Below are 13,953 nucleotides of genomic sequence, written 5' to 3'. Positions count from 1 at the left end.
TTTAACTTCAAAATAAAGGTTTATTGTGTAAACCATGCTAAAACAGTAGCAATAATTCAATATAACAAAGCAACAGAACACTAATAAACAATTGATCATTAAAACCAGTCAACAATAATGCATCAAAAATTATTACAATTTTAAAATCAGGTAAAAATACTGCTACAAGACAGGAAATGATGAAGGCCAAATGATGTGGAAAGGGACAGTGAAAAAGGGCAGCAGCACTTCTGATGATCCTGCAAAAATGACAAGCAAAATCAATCACTGAAGTAAAAACTAATCATCCCTCAAACCATTTAATTCATTCAGAAACGAAACACTGCACTGTTGTTTATATATATATATATATATATATATATATATATATATATATATATATATATATATATATATATATATATATATATATATAACAGTTATAATATATATAACAGTTTTTTTAATTGTATTTGTTGGTGAAATACAGTTTGTTGTCAATTCACAATTACACTAACGTTAACGGGGAAAAGATCAGCGAGCATTGTTCTTGAAGATCGCTAGTCAAGTGTCCACACAGGTGTGTAAAAAATAAAGTCTCATCTTAACTTATTGTCCGACTCTGTATAGCTCGAATATCTGATTCCATGATCACACTACTAGTGCTTCCACGGATTTAAGAGCTGTAAACACAGTTCATTCTCACTTTAAGAGGCTACATATTTAAAATTAAATAAATAAAAATAATCTAATTTAACGTGACTAATGTTAATTAAATACTTTTAGGCTTTTAACACGTATAAATCCACTTCTAATTTACAGATAAGATTGCGTTAGAGAACATGAAAGCCGTGGGTGATTTTTTAAAATAATGCTAATGATGAGTTACTGATATTTGGTTTGCATAAAACAAAGTAATCACTAAGCATTCATTTTTGGCAAAATCTGCAGAGAGGCTCAGCGACACGAGGAAATGTGTTAAAGTTGAGAATAGAACTAAAGAGCAGTCTAGCCTACTTCATGAAATGTTTGTGGTAATATTCTGCGGTCAATTCGTATTACTGTATTTCAATATGCAGCAATGATGGCATGTCAGCGAGACAAATAAACATTTTATCGAGTTATTTCATACAATTTATTTATTTATTTATTTTTTATACAAACCCTCTAGTGACATTTCCTCAAACTAAATCATCATAACGTTACTGTGCACAGCATCAGTAAAATGTTGAGAATAATTTAAATACTTAATTTTTTAAAACAGTCATTGCTGATTACAAACTAACATTAAAGCTAAGCTTACAGAAATCCTGTATGCATGACAATATAAAGATGTATTACTCACTGATGTCGGAGCACTTCCAGGTCATCAGAGATGTAGACAGGACAGAATATGTGCTATCAAATGAGCTCTTGTGCAGCCTTTGTTGGACATCCAGGTAGTTTGTTCACCCACACTATAAGAAACAAAAACAGAAACAATTTATTAAAATGTGAGGGATAGTAAACATGTTTGGTCTACAGAGAGAAGAAAATGTTTACTTTAAGCATTGGTCCTAATGAATCTATTTTTCAACTACATTTAACCTTATCACGGAAACAGCATTTTTGAGCTTTTAGACCAGGGGTGCTCAACCTTGTTTGCTTTAAATTAGAATTAAAACAATAAATCTCTATGTCAAATAAAATACTTCAGATCTAAATAAAGCAGGTGCTTTTACCTAAAGGTTCCTTCCCTCCAGTTAGTTTGGCTGCAAATCCCTCCACATCTGTGCTTTATTCGGTTCTTGTCTTAAGAGTAACTGGTGTCGCATTCCAGGTCCATCACAATCTGGGCTAGAAGGACAATATGACAAAAGAAAAGACACATATAAATAAGTCTCAGAATAAAATATTTAAAGGAATAGTTTACTATTTTGCCACTATTTACTCCACGTGTTTTAAACTAGTTTGAATTTCTGTTAAACACTAAAGCAGATATTTTGAAGAATGTTAGTAACCAGTAACTATTGACATCCATATTTGAACCAAATTTCTTTAAAAAATACGAGTTTGTGTTCAACGGAACAAATTAAATATATAACTATTTTGAAACAATGGAGGATGCCAAAGATGCTATTATTTTCATTTTGGGGTGAACTGTCCCTTCAATTCAAGTGTCAAGCAATAGTCAAAAAAACTGATGTGTCGCTTGAGGAAAACTAAATCAAGTACCTTCTTTGAACAAACAGAATCATTATGCCATTGTACTCAGGGATTCTCTTTTACATTTTCCCACTATAAAACGATAGCTTCAACATGCAATCCATGTTAAGACAAAAATGAATAGCATAAAATAACATACTGAACTAAACTTACAGTTTCCAGGCTGTTTGAAAAAACAAACAAACACATACGCCCAGTAAAATTGCTAATAAACACAAAGACAACAGTTATAGAAAAAATGTTTGTCTAATATTTACTCAGCACTTGGTAGGCAAATAGCATAGCCGTGGCTGTTTTAACACCAGATTTTTTTTTATCTTAGGAACTGCTGGAAGAAGAAAAAGAGGTTGTACATGAAACTCCTCACAACAAATCTGTGAACAACTTGACATTTAAAAATCTTATCAAAATTAGGAAGACATCAACATTACCTTGAATAATCAAGTGAGGAGTAATTGGTTGCATCAGTTTTTCAACATCAATTACTGTAGCTGAAAAACAGATAAATATAATAAGAGTAAAATAAGACTTAAAATTAATTAATCTAAATCTATGGTACAACCATACCAATCTGTATGGGGTTAAAATACATTTGTACACAAATCATTCCCTGACCCCATCAATTTATCTTAGATTGGGATGAATATATATATATATATATATATATATATATATATATATATATATATATATATATATATATATATATATATATATATAGTGATAATGACTTTGGCTTATATCTGTGTACTCAGAACGTACACTCACCTCAGGTACACCTGAACACCAAAAATTAAATGTACAATTAATGACACACTATACATCAAGCTCATTAACATTATTGAGAAATAGACAAGTAATATGTATTTTGTTAATATTAACGTTAGCTTAAAATAATTTAACTGCATTTAATTTTCAGCTCCATTTTATAAAACAGTTAAGACTCATTTCATTATGAGTTTAGTTTAAATAACTAACTTACAGTTGAAAAAAATTTACCATAATGATAGCTTAGTCAAAATGACTATGTAAAGACCAGAGCTTACCTTAACGGTAAACGTTTAACTTTTCATGGTGACTTCGCCTTCATCTCAGTGTTGTGCTGAAATAGAGAATTCATTAATGCAGTTACAATAAGTTAAAGTTATGTTTTTTCAGGTAACTTAACGTATGGTCAAAAACTCACTCAAGATAAACTCATTGTATCTAATACCTCGCAAACACTACAATGACCGCCTGGCGTCTGTTATTTCTTGTTTAAAATACCGTTTGTTAACGGATAGCGTGACATAACATAAGAACCTACAACTAATGTCACTTGGTTAATTCTTTTAAATTACACACACAATACACAGAAATATATACAAAACAATCCTTTAACGGACAGAATTTGACTTTTAAACACTTACCGAGGATGAATTCGCTGGATGAAAGACGACAGGTGAATTTCAAATTAGGAGAGCCGTTGCCTGCATGTCGAGTCGTGTCCGTTCGGTTCTATGAATCGGCTCCTTAGTGAACAGTAAAGAATCGAATCCGCCTAAAACCGATTCCTTTTTGTATATGATTCATTACTATTTCGTTATACTGCTTGGCCACACGCATTTATACACTAATTATACACTAATTGCATATTGCTGAATGTGCTTGTGAACACGTGTGATCAAATAATTCCCGAGCAAACGGTTCAATTCGGTTCAATACGATTCAGAGTCGCTCGAGTGCTGAACCGAACCAGTGCAAACGTGATATTGATTACAATATAGTAACATTGTTTTTTATTCACTTTACCAGCGAAATTATTACATATATCTGACCTTGACAATACGAATAAAGTTCGTTTGAAGTGTTTTGAGATTTATAAATAAATATATATATATTTTTTTTTCTCCCAGAATTCATTTCACATCAACAAGCAAATGGTAATGGCGGATGAGAAAGCCTAGCTAATATTATAAATATTGCGTTTAATATGTCACGAAATGAAATTTTAAAAGTGTTTCATGCGAGAATGTAGTTCTTACAAACTCAAATCTGTGGTTTATTTATAGATATCATGTGTAAATTGTAAGCGTGCTTTGCCGATAGCGGAGATTCTGACCTCCAGGGTGTCCATCATCACTCATGTATCCGGCGAAACGAGGTTATAATCGGCTAGACATGTGAGACTTGCCCCGGTCTTAGATGGCTCTATAATGAATGTGTTATGAAATTTAGTTTTAACCGTTTTTCATGCGGGAATGTAGTTGTTTTAAACTCAAGTCTGTGGTTTATTTATAGAGATGGTGGGTATTTTAAAATATTGTTTTGAAAATGCGGAGATATGTGACCTCCATGGTGATGACGGGTGCCCTAACCTCATGAATCCGTCTAAAGCAGGCTGGTCATTATGACATTTAAGCTGACTTTGGTTTCATGAATCAATTACTTTTGTTCCAGTTTACATTTTGGTTAAGCACAAAGTTATGTTGATTAAAAATGATATAATATTTTCATGTTAACCTTATAAAATTAAGGTGCAGTACACCCAAAAATGGAAAACCAGGGGACAGTTTTATGCACTGAACAGTCTGAAGAAACAGGTTATTTTATTTTTCTTCACAAAATACTTTGTCAAAAAATAAAATAAACATAATAATAATAATAATATAAAGTGTGTGTAGAGTTTTTCATGGTCATTTGCAGTACTGTATTTAGATGCACAGTAACTGTTTTTTTCCCAAAATTCATTGTAAAATCTGCAGTAGCATACTGTTAATCATGTTCACAGTATGGAAATGTTGAGAATACATTATCATGCTGTGAAAACAGCAATATATACAGTAACACACTGTGCACAGCTTATACAGTAAATAACTGTTGAGAAATGCAGTATAATACCGTGAAAACAACAGAAATCGTTTACAGTGTATATTTAACCATTTTTTTGTCAAATAATTCACTCAGATTAGTAATTAAACACAACATACATTTTGTATGATCTCTTTTATTTTGTTAAAATGATTCACATTATAACAGGTTCTTCAAGTGGCATGTGAACTTTCACAAATGCATATATACTGTTGACAATTCCCTGTAGAATCTACACTAACTTTGGGCTCTATTTTGACGGTCCACGCACAGAGCGCAAAACGCAGGGCGCAAACGCTTTCAGGGCATGTCAGAACGCATTTTTGCTAATTTAAGGATGGGAAAATCCACTTTGCGCCATGGCGCTTGGTCTAAAAGGGTTAAGTTTATTTTCTTAATGAGTTATAGGTGTGTTTTGAGAATAAACCAATTAGAGCCTCATCTCCCATTACCTTCAAGAGCCAGCTGCGTCACGCCATAAGCGCATTTTAACATAAAGTAAGTTCACTTTCGCTTTTGCTCTCGTGGATAGGGAAACCTTTACGCACAGACTTCAATTAGCCAATAAATAATTAATTTTGTTTGTTAAGCGCAAAGATTTGATCAAAACTATTTCTACATTCAGTTCTAATTTTTAGCAAACGAATAAATGAACAATAATAACCAAGTGTGGTCAAAATACTGAGTTATTTCCAAATACACCTGCCATGCCCCATATGGTCTAAAATTTGACAGGTGGACAAATCTAAGCTTGTTTTAAATAAAACAAATACAAATATGGATATAATAAATAATGCTGCTAATAATAATAACATTATTCAAAAGCAAATTGAATGAACTAAAAAAGCCTTCCGAGATAAAGAAAGTAAGAGTGGTTTTTTAATCTTCATGTAGGCTAGAAATTAATATGTTTTGTAATATTTTAATCATTTATATTTATATCCTGTATATATCCTTATTATATATATCCTTAAGATATTATATCTTTTTTATATGTAAAAATATTTGCGTATTGCTCTGCATCTTGTTTGAAGTGTGTAAGCCAGGCTCACTTTGCGCCAGACAATAGACCGACTTTGTTCTGGTCTAAAGATCAGACTATTTACAGTTTCTCAAAATAACAACGCACTGAAACACGCCCGCTTTTTTAGACCAGAACGCCTATGGGCGCACATTTGAGCGCAAATGCATTTGCTATTTAAACAGCGTAGCGCAACACCTCAAAATGACCCTTGCGGCTAGCTACAAGTAGCAAAAGAGTATTGCGCCGCGCCTTGCGCCACATTGCGCTGGGTGTATGATAGGGCCCTTACTGTCAGCAGTTCGCCAGTAACTTCCTTTTTAATAAATTACAGCTAAAATACTGTATTAACATTTACAGCACCATTTATCTTGCTGTATATGTATTTACAGAATGGTATGTATATTTTTAATGTTAAAATATACAGTAATTTTCTCAATGCAACTTTAAAATGTTGTCACACTCTGCATAACTGCATCAATATTACAGTTAAATACAAAAAATACTGTGTAGGCTTTTTCATTTTGTCAGTATGTCAGGTTTTTTTTAGAGCAGTATTTATGAGCAAGCACTGTTCTGGAATATATGTACATTATTAGAGATACACCACATTCAGTCTTTTATTTTGGTTTCTTGCACAAAAAGTTTCTTGTAGCTGATATCATAGCCTATCACTGTGATCTAGCATCACAAAGACTAGACCTCTTCGAGTACACTTTGTTCTTGCACTAGTTCATCAAGTTAGTGAACACACTGTTACTGATGTCATTAAAAAGAGGCTGAAAATAGATTCATTCTGATTTTACAAATCTATGTAAAATGTTGCTTGCCATACACTCAACAGTGAAGCAAAACATATATTGTAAATGTGGCAATAATGTAGTGATATAACTATTATATTAAACTATATATAATTAGGAGTAATATAACATAAGTAGCCATGCAATAAGTTTCTTTATCAGAATAGGGATGCTGATATAGAATGACGCTGTATTTTACTGATTTGAAGACATCGCATACTCATGCGATATTGCAATTGTACAATACTTTAAGGACACACATGTAAATAAGAAACAGTCAAGGAATATCTTTAAAAATACTTGGGAATTATTTCCTTCATATATCATATGTTTTATTTACAATTTTCCCAATTGTTTATACACATTCTCCAAAACAGGTCTCATATTGTCAGAACTCTACACACAAATCACAAAACGCACACACACATTGGGCAAAACTCTTCAATTCTTCTGCAAAATGAAACTCTATGTTCAAAACAATGTGATTTCATATCAAAATGGTATTTTGTTTTCAAATGACACACAAAACCATCACATGAATAGACATTTATAAGAACAGTTGAACACTGATGTGCTGAATATAAAACACTTTAACCACTTCTTCTCCATTCATCATGACTTACTGTGAGCCTTTTTTGTTCAGTGTTACACTTACTACAGACATACATACAGAATTACATTGTAAAATATTTCAGAATATTGTTTTTATACAAAACACACAAATACCAAATATATTTGACTGATTTTCCCCACAAAAACAGTGTGCACAGTGTTTATCAACCAACACAAAGTTGCACATAGCATGGTCTACATATATCACCAACAGAAGGATTTACAGAATACAGTTACAGTGAGAAATAAAATTAAAAAACAGCTATACTGCTTCCTCTTTTCTGTTTTAGTCTGGCCAAGTAGTTGGGTAAATGTCACCCTGCATGTCGAATCCAGCCATGAAAAGCATCAACTGCTATAGCTTGGAAAAGGGGTATGTGAGGAATTCAATCATACACTTTACATCCCCAGGCAGAAAAAAAAAATTCTCAATAGGTTTGAGGAATGGAGGGAGATAAACAGCTAAAAATGTGGGTGGGTGGGCAGTGAACCATGAACCAGATGAGCTCTGATTTCTAAATTGCAATTCTGTGTGAAAGGTGTTTACTCATGTGATGAGTTAGTATGCAAAGTAGGACAACTGAGTTTACTATTTTGACAGACAGTGTGTTCCTTGTGAAAACAAAAGATTTTCTGCATAAAATTGTGCCAAAAGCAGAGAATTGTGTGTAGTGTTTTTAAAAAAAAGTGTGTTTAAATCTGCAATTTGAGTGTAAAGCAGGAATTGTGCTTGTAGTGTAGCAAAATTGGTTCAGGAGGTTAGTGCATCAGTTACATGTTGTAGTCATTGTGTCTGAAGTACAAATAATTGTGTGTAAACAATTGGGAAAAACACATTTGTTCCTTTTGAAAAGGTACCACCCCAGTGACAGCTCGCGTACCTTTATTTCTGAGTAAACTTGGGATTGCCTGCCGGGTATTTTAAGTTTAAGGTGTTATTTTTTTTTATATACATTTTTAAAAAATATTTACTGTTGCACTTAAGTCTAAAAGTGAGGAATTGTTGTTTATTACTTGATTGTTCAAGCTTCTTCACAGAAGTGCTCTGTTTGTTAATGGAGTTGTTGAATATAAAAAAAGGTGAATTAAATAAAAAAGGAACATCCTGGATGATATGGATGATATGGATGGATGATATATATATATTATAGAAGTATTGGATTGGGTTTTGGGATCAGTAGATACTCAAAATCAAATGACTCGAACTCGAGGGTTAAAAAAAACTGATTGGTACATGCACTTGACTCGATTTAGGTTGAATAAACTCAAAAATGTGCTGAAGTTTGTTGCCTTAAAATTTTAAGTTGAGTCAACTTTTTTATTTTTACAGTGTAGTTATATTGTTTGTTCATTTGTTTGTGTATAAATGTATTACCCTCAGTTTGCTCAGTTGGCCCTGTTTCATCTCATGCTCTCTAAGGATTTTCTCTTTTCATGTCATTACATACAGGCACAGGAGCATTGCAACTTTGCAATCAAATGTTTTCATAACACAGTTCAAAGAATTTCTCAGAACCTGCATGCTAAAAGTAGCCCGGTATTTTATGTTGTCAGGCGTGACGCATCACATTATTACCTGCAGAACTGGCATGGGAGTATTTCTCTCATGCACTTGGCCAATCTATTTTAATTAGATTAGTTTGAAAGTTTGAAAAAGCTTCTTGTCTTTCTGAGTTAGCTTTGACGATATATAAGCAGAATTAGTGTTCTGTGAACCATGAGCTAGATATGCAGTACTTTATTCATGAATTTGTATTAACAATAAACTCTTCAGGTTTCTCAAAGCTGATATGACTTTGTGATAAGCAGGCTGAAATTAAAAGCTAAACCGTGCACTTTTTAAACTCTTCATCAATTACTCAGCCTCATATCCTCCCTAAACACACTGATTAAGTACAGGAAACATGATGAATCCTGATAAAATGTCAGATAAGGAGTCAAAAAATCATATACCAGCCTGATTAGAGCAAATGTTATGCAAATGTTAGCACAAAAAAACAATAGCTAATGCCCTTAATGAAAGAAATATCAGCATTTTTGTAATATTAGTGAGTAATATAAGTGATAGGTCTTATCTCGTTGACCCGCCCCTCGTCCCCCTTCCATCCCTTTAAATCTAGACACTGTCCTGCAGTTCATAACCTCCCATCAAACCTGAAGACAGCGGAAAGAAGATATTTTCTCTTTCAAGTAACCCATCATGGTTTGGAAAAGCACACTTTTAAGTGCTGTAATTCTTCATCTGTTTTCATCAGGAGGTATGTGCCTTATTTAAAATCTGCTTTTATTGTCTTCTTTTTGGAGCAAATAAAAATTGCATGTTGGGCATCTTGTAAATTAATTTGACCGTTTATATTTCTCGGAAAATGTCAAATATTCACACTGAAATTGTATTTAATGTAGAAAGTATATACTAATTCAATTCATCATGTTTTTTTTTTTTTGTGCATGATGTGTATTTATTGTGCGCTATGGTGGCGTTAGCGCCTCACAGCAAGAAGGTTGCTGGTTCCAGTCCTAGATGGGCCAGTTGGCATTTCTGTGTGGAGTTTGCATGTTCTCCCTGTGTTGGCGTGGGTTCATCTGGGTTTACCTCACTATCCCAAGACGTGTTATAGATTAATTGAACAAACTAAATTGGCTGCAGTGTATGTTTTCCCAGTGATGGGTTGCAGCTGGAAGGGCATCCGCTGCGTAAAACATGTGCTGGATAAGTAGGCGGTTCATCCGCTGTGGTGACCCCTGATGAATAAAGGGACTAAGCCGAAGGAAAATGAATGTATTTATTGATTATATCTTGGTCTTTCTTTCTTTAAGCCGGACAGAACATGGACCCTGATGTACTGATGGATTCAATCTTTCCTCCAGCCAGACCTTCACTTTACAATCTCAACTCGCTCTGTCTTCACGGCAATGGCCGCTTCAGATATACTGCTGAAAGTTTCCCTCCGTCCAGCTTTGCTCATGCTCGTCGTGCTGGAAAGACGATGAACAGGCTCGAAGCTTGGTTCGGTCAGTGCTGCTATGGAGGTTTGGCTCACAAAAATGGACAGATCCTTTGCTGCGCTAAACAAGCAGTGAGTATTCATTAGACACATAAACCAAACTTAAAGGGGTTGTCCACTGTGATTTCATGTTTTAAACTTTTAGTTGAGGTGTATTGTAGATGTGTGAACAACATCTCTGAATGTAAGATGCTCAAAGTTACATACAAAGGGAGACATTAGCTTTTAAAGAGGTAGCTTAGCAAAGCCTACAGCTAACAGAGTTTGGGGACTACAAAAAAAATACATTTAAGCTAGTGCAGTGGTTCTCAAACTACCTCCTTCTAGTGGTACTCGGAGGAATGAAATACGTCATGTACATGCTACACATATTAAAACTTTTTTCAAAAATGATCTATGTAATATGCCATATATGACATATAGTCTATATTTCTGAGGTAATCTACCACGTTTTTTAAGTATGCAGAGGTGTAGCTGCTTTACTGGGTCTACTACGCTATTGTATTTCAATACTGCTCATTTTGGTGGTACTTGGAGAGACAATTTTTTTCTGAGGTGGTACTTGAGGAAAAAAGTTTGAGAACTACTGAGCTAGTGAGATCATAAATGCTTCAGGTTACGTGAAATCACCATGCGTTGACACACCGCAAAGGGGCCTGGCCAGAGGTGCTGTAATGCTGTAATGTAGCAGAGAAAGCTAAAATGCCATCAAACACTGCTGTTTCCACAGAGTTCGTTCTGTTCCTGTATTCGGGCTTTCAAATGACACAACACAATGAGAGAAGTGCTTACTGTTTAATTTTAATTATATTCCAGAGAATTATAATAAATATATAGCTAGCATTTGACAAAGAAAAACTTCCACAATCTCTCAGTTCAGTGGTGGATTCGGCCGAAAACACCTCAAAGGAAGAATAGTTCCAGGCATAATAGAAGCTGTGGATTGTGAGCCACAACCTGCAAGTATTATTATTTGTTAAAACTGATCGATTACATGCATATAGTGTCTAGCATTAACGGTGTGCAATTTAGCAATTTAAAACAATTTAGCTATAAATTCATATTTATATTGAATTTATATATATATATATATATATATATATATATATATATATATATATATATATATATATATATATATATACATACATACATATAAACAGCCAAAATCTTCTGCAGCGCTGCAGTGTCTCTCCATGCTGCCACTTTCCCTGCATTATTCATCTCAAATTACAAACTTCCAAAAGATATATGAATATTTCATATTACTTACACATGCTTATAACCTAAATATAGGTGAAAGACACTTGTCAGATTTTATTTTAGAGAGTGGTCGTGAGGTTAAGCTGTATGCACATCATTTTCTGTCTGATTTAGGCACAACTGACTAACAGCTACTCTGACAGTGTTTACACAGCACAGGTACAGCGCATGCTATTAGGGGCGTGACACTTTTCCAGGTGACGTGGAGCCGATCCGCAAATCACAGCACAGCATTATGTTAGCTGACCAATCAGAGCCTCTTAAGGGTGGGCCTTTCAGAGGAACTAGGAAATATGACAGTTGTTTTTATTTTAGCTAAGTACCAGTATACTCAAAGTAAGATAAATTAAAAAATAATGTGATTTTCAACAATTGAAGCATGAGCACACGGTTCTTTGCATCTTATAAACACAACCAAGCCTTAAAAATACACTCTAGACCACCCCTTTAAATTTACCTACTGAACAAATTTGTTTATTGCTCTTTTTTTTGCAGTGGGAAACCGCCTTATCTTATTTCTGCCTTGAGGAGTTCTCCACCAAGACCCTGGTCCATGACTGCTGTGAGAAGAAAGGAGGGGAAAGGTGGGGCTGCTTTGAAAGAGAGGCTCCTAACCCATATTACCAACCCTTACCTGGTTATATTGCCCCTCAAATATCATCTGACAGGATTTTTACCTGGGACCCCAAAGCCTGTTAAAGTCTGACTGATAACCTTAGCATTAGTTTACTATCACTAGAGTTCGAATCATCAAATGTGAAAAATATGACCCTGCATATCAGTATGTTTGTCTTCACATGCATGCCATAGAATGGTATTCAAAATAAAATGTCATTTGATCATATTACTATCACTCTGTTTTCTTTCCAAAGAGGTACGAAATCAGCAAATATTTGTTTTTTTTTTAGTGTTGACCATTTGACGATTCGGATGATTTTTGAGACGAACCGTTGCTACTCATTATCTTATAAAAAGGAAAAGTATTTTTGCTTGGTATTTGGAGGTGAGACGTCATAAAAAAATCACAATAGTGCAGCCTTAGTGCAGCTAAGGTGAAATGCTTCATGGGGTTATCAAATTCACACCAACATCTGGCTCAGTTCAGGCCCAGTTACAGATTATCAACTTGACTGAGACTTGACCCAGATATGGTCCATGTTTGACCCATGTATGGAAGCCAGACTTGGTTCAATCATCCCACATAGCAAACGGACTTGCCCTAAATTTGGCCTCATTATGGCACTGCTGGCGTGTTGCCGGCATTGGCGTGCATGTCAGCTGAATGTGGGGCATGTATGGCAATGATTTCACTGCATGCATGACGGCCGGCAACCTACATTTGGGCTAGTTGTTGATGGGAGGTGTGTGGCCAGATCAGTGAAGGGATTGTTTACATTGTTTAGATAACATTAGGCTGGGTTATGGCTCAGTTTTGGGGGTTTCTGGTTGAAGCAGAAACTTATTGCTGATAATCGGTACCAATAATAAACCTGTTTTGACCCAGATCAGTGCCAGTTAAGGGTGATAAATTGGCTGAGATTCAGGCCGGTTATAGCCCATGTGTGGCCCTTGTCTTAAATTCAGTTATGGGGCACTTCAGGACTGTCATTCTTTGCGGTACTTGGGCCGAGGGAAAAGTTATTGTGTGGCCCGGAGCTGGGCCAGAAAACATTTGCAATGTGGGATGTACCGTAATTCACTGCATCATGTGGGCCAAGCAAAAGCTGATTGTGTGGGCCAGAGAAATTTTGCTATGTGGAGAGTTATTATAGAAACATGGCCCCTGTCAAATAATTCTGTGGATGAGGAAAACCGCACTTCTACATCAAGTTGCAGTGGGCCTCAAAATCACTGGGATTTGGATCCTGTTTTAACATCGGGAAATTAGAAAAAAGAGACTTGTTGTGTTTATATCACTCCAATATGACTGTGGACACTATACCTGCACACACAGCTTACTAAAGTAGATTTTCATCACAGGTGCCATTCAATGTATCTGTCATGAAAATATTTGGTATTTTAACCAGTTTAATGACACAAAGGTCAAATTTTGATTTCAATATGCATATTGTCTTTGTATTTAGTAAAATTAAATGCATTTACACGAAAGGTTCATATCATTTTTTGAAGTGTTATTTATCACCCCCTCCACCTTTTAAATTCCATTGAGATTTGAGAGGAAAATACTATAACTTAATGTAACTAGTTTTTTTAAACA

At 34.7% G+C, this 13,953-nt stretch overlaps 1 protein-coding gene and 1 long non-coding RNA gene across 4 annotated transcripts; one reads left to right on the top strand and one right to left on the bottom strand.

Moving 5' to 3' along the window:
- On the bottom strand, window positions 1-4,756 carry LOC137488479 (uncharacterized). 3 transcript variants are annotated; one of them, XR_015516575.1, is made up of 6 exons: window positions 3,594-4,756; window positions 3,231-3,286; window positions 2,616-2,675; window positions 1,701-1,815; window positions 1,325-1,436; window positions 1-239 (listed from the first exon to the last, which is right to left on the bottom strand). It is a non-coding gene; the product is annotated as an uncharacterized LOC137488479 (long non-coding RNA). The 3 variants fall into 3 exon arrangements; XR_015516576.1 differs by lacking the exon at window positions 3,594-4,756 and adding an exon at window positions 3,398-3,522; XR_015516577.1 differs by lacking the exon at window positions 2,616-2,675 and having other exon boundaries at window positions 3,594-3,878.
- A 4,850-nt stretch (window positions 4,757-9,606) lies between these two features.
- ecm1a (extracellular matrix protein 1a) lies at window positions 9,607-12,579 on the top strand. The gene is made up of 3 exons (XM_087295509.1): window positions 9,607-9,725; window positions 10,285-10,544; window positions 12,231-12,579. Exons 1-3 carry the CDS (start codon window positions 9,668-9,670, stop codon window positions 12,432-12,434), a joined length of 522 nt encoding a protein of 173 aa, XP_087151635.1. The 5' UTR covers window positions 9,607-9,667; the 3' UTR covers window positions 12,435-12,579.
- The last annotated feature ends 1,374 nt before the right edge of the window (window positions 12,580-13,953 follow it).

The sequence above is a fragment of the Danio rerio genome, chromosome 19 (genome assembly GCF_052040795.2).
Source record: "Danio rerio strain M-AB ecotype USA chromosome 19, GRCz13ab, whole genome shotgun sequence".
Lineage (NCBI taxonomy): Eukaryota > Metazoa > Chordata > Actinopteri > Cypriniformes > Danionidae > Danio > Danio rerio.
The sequence above is the reverse complement of the archived record's forward strand: the minus strand, read 5'-3'. Positions and strand labels throughout refer to the sequence as shown.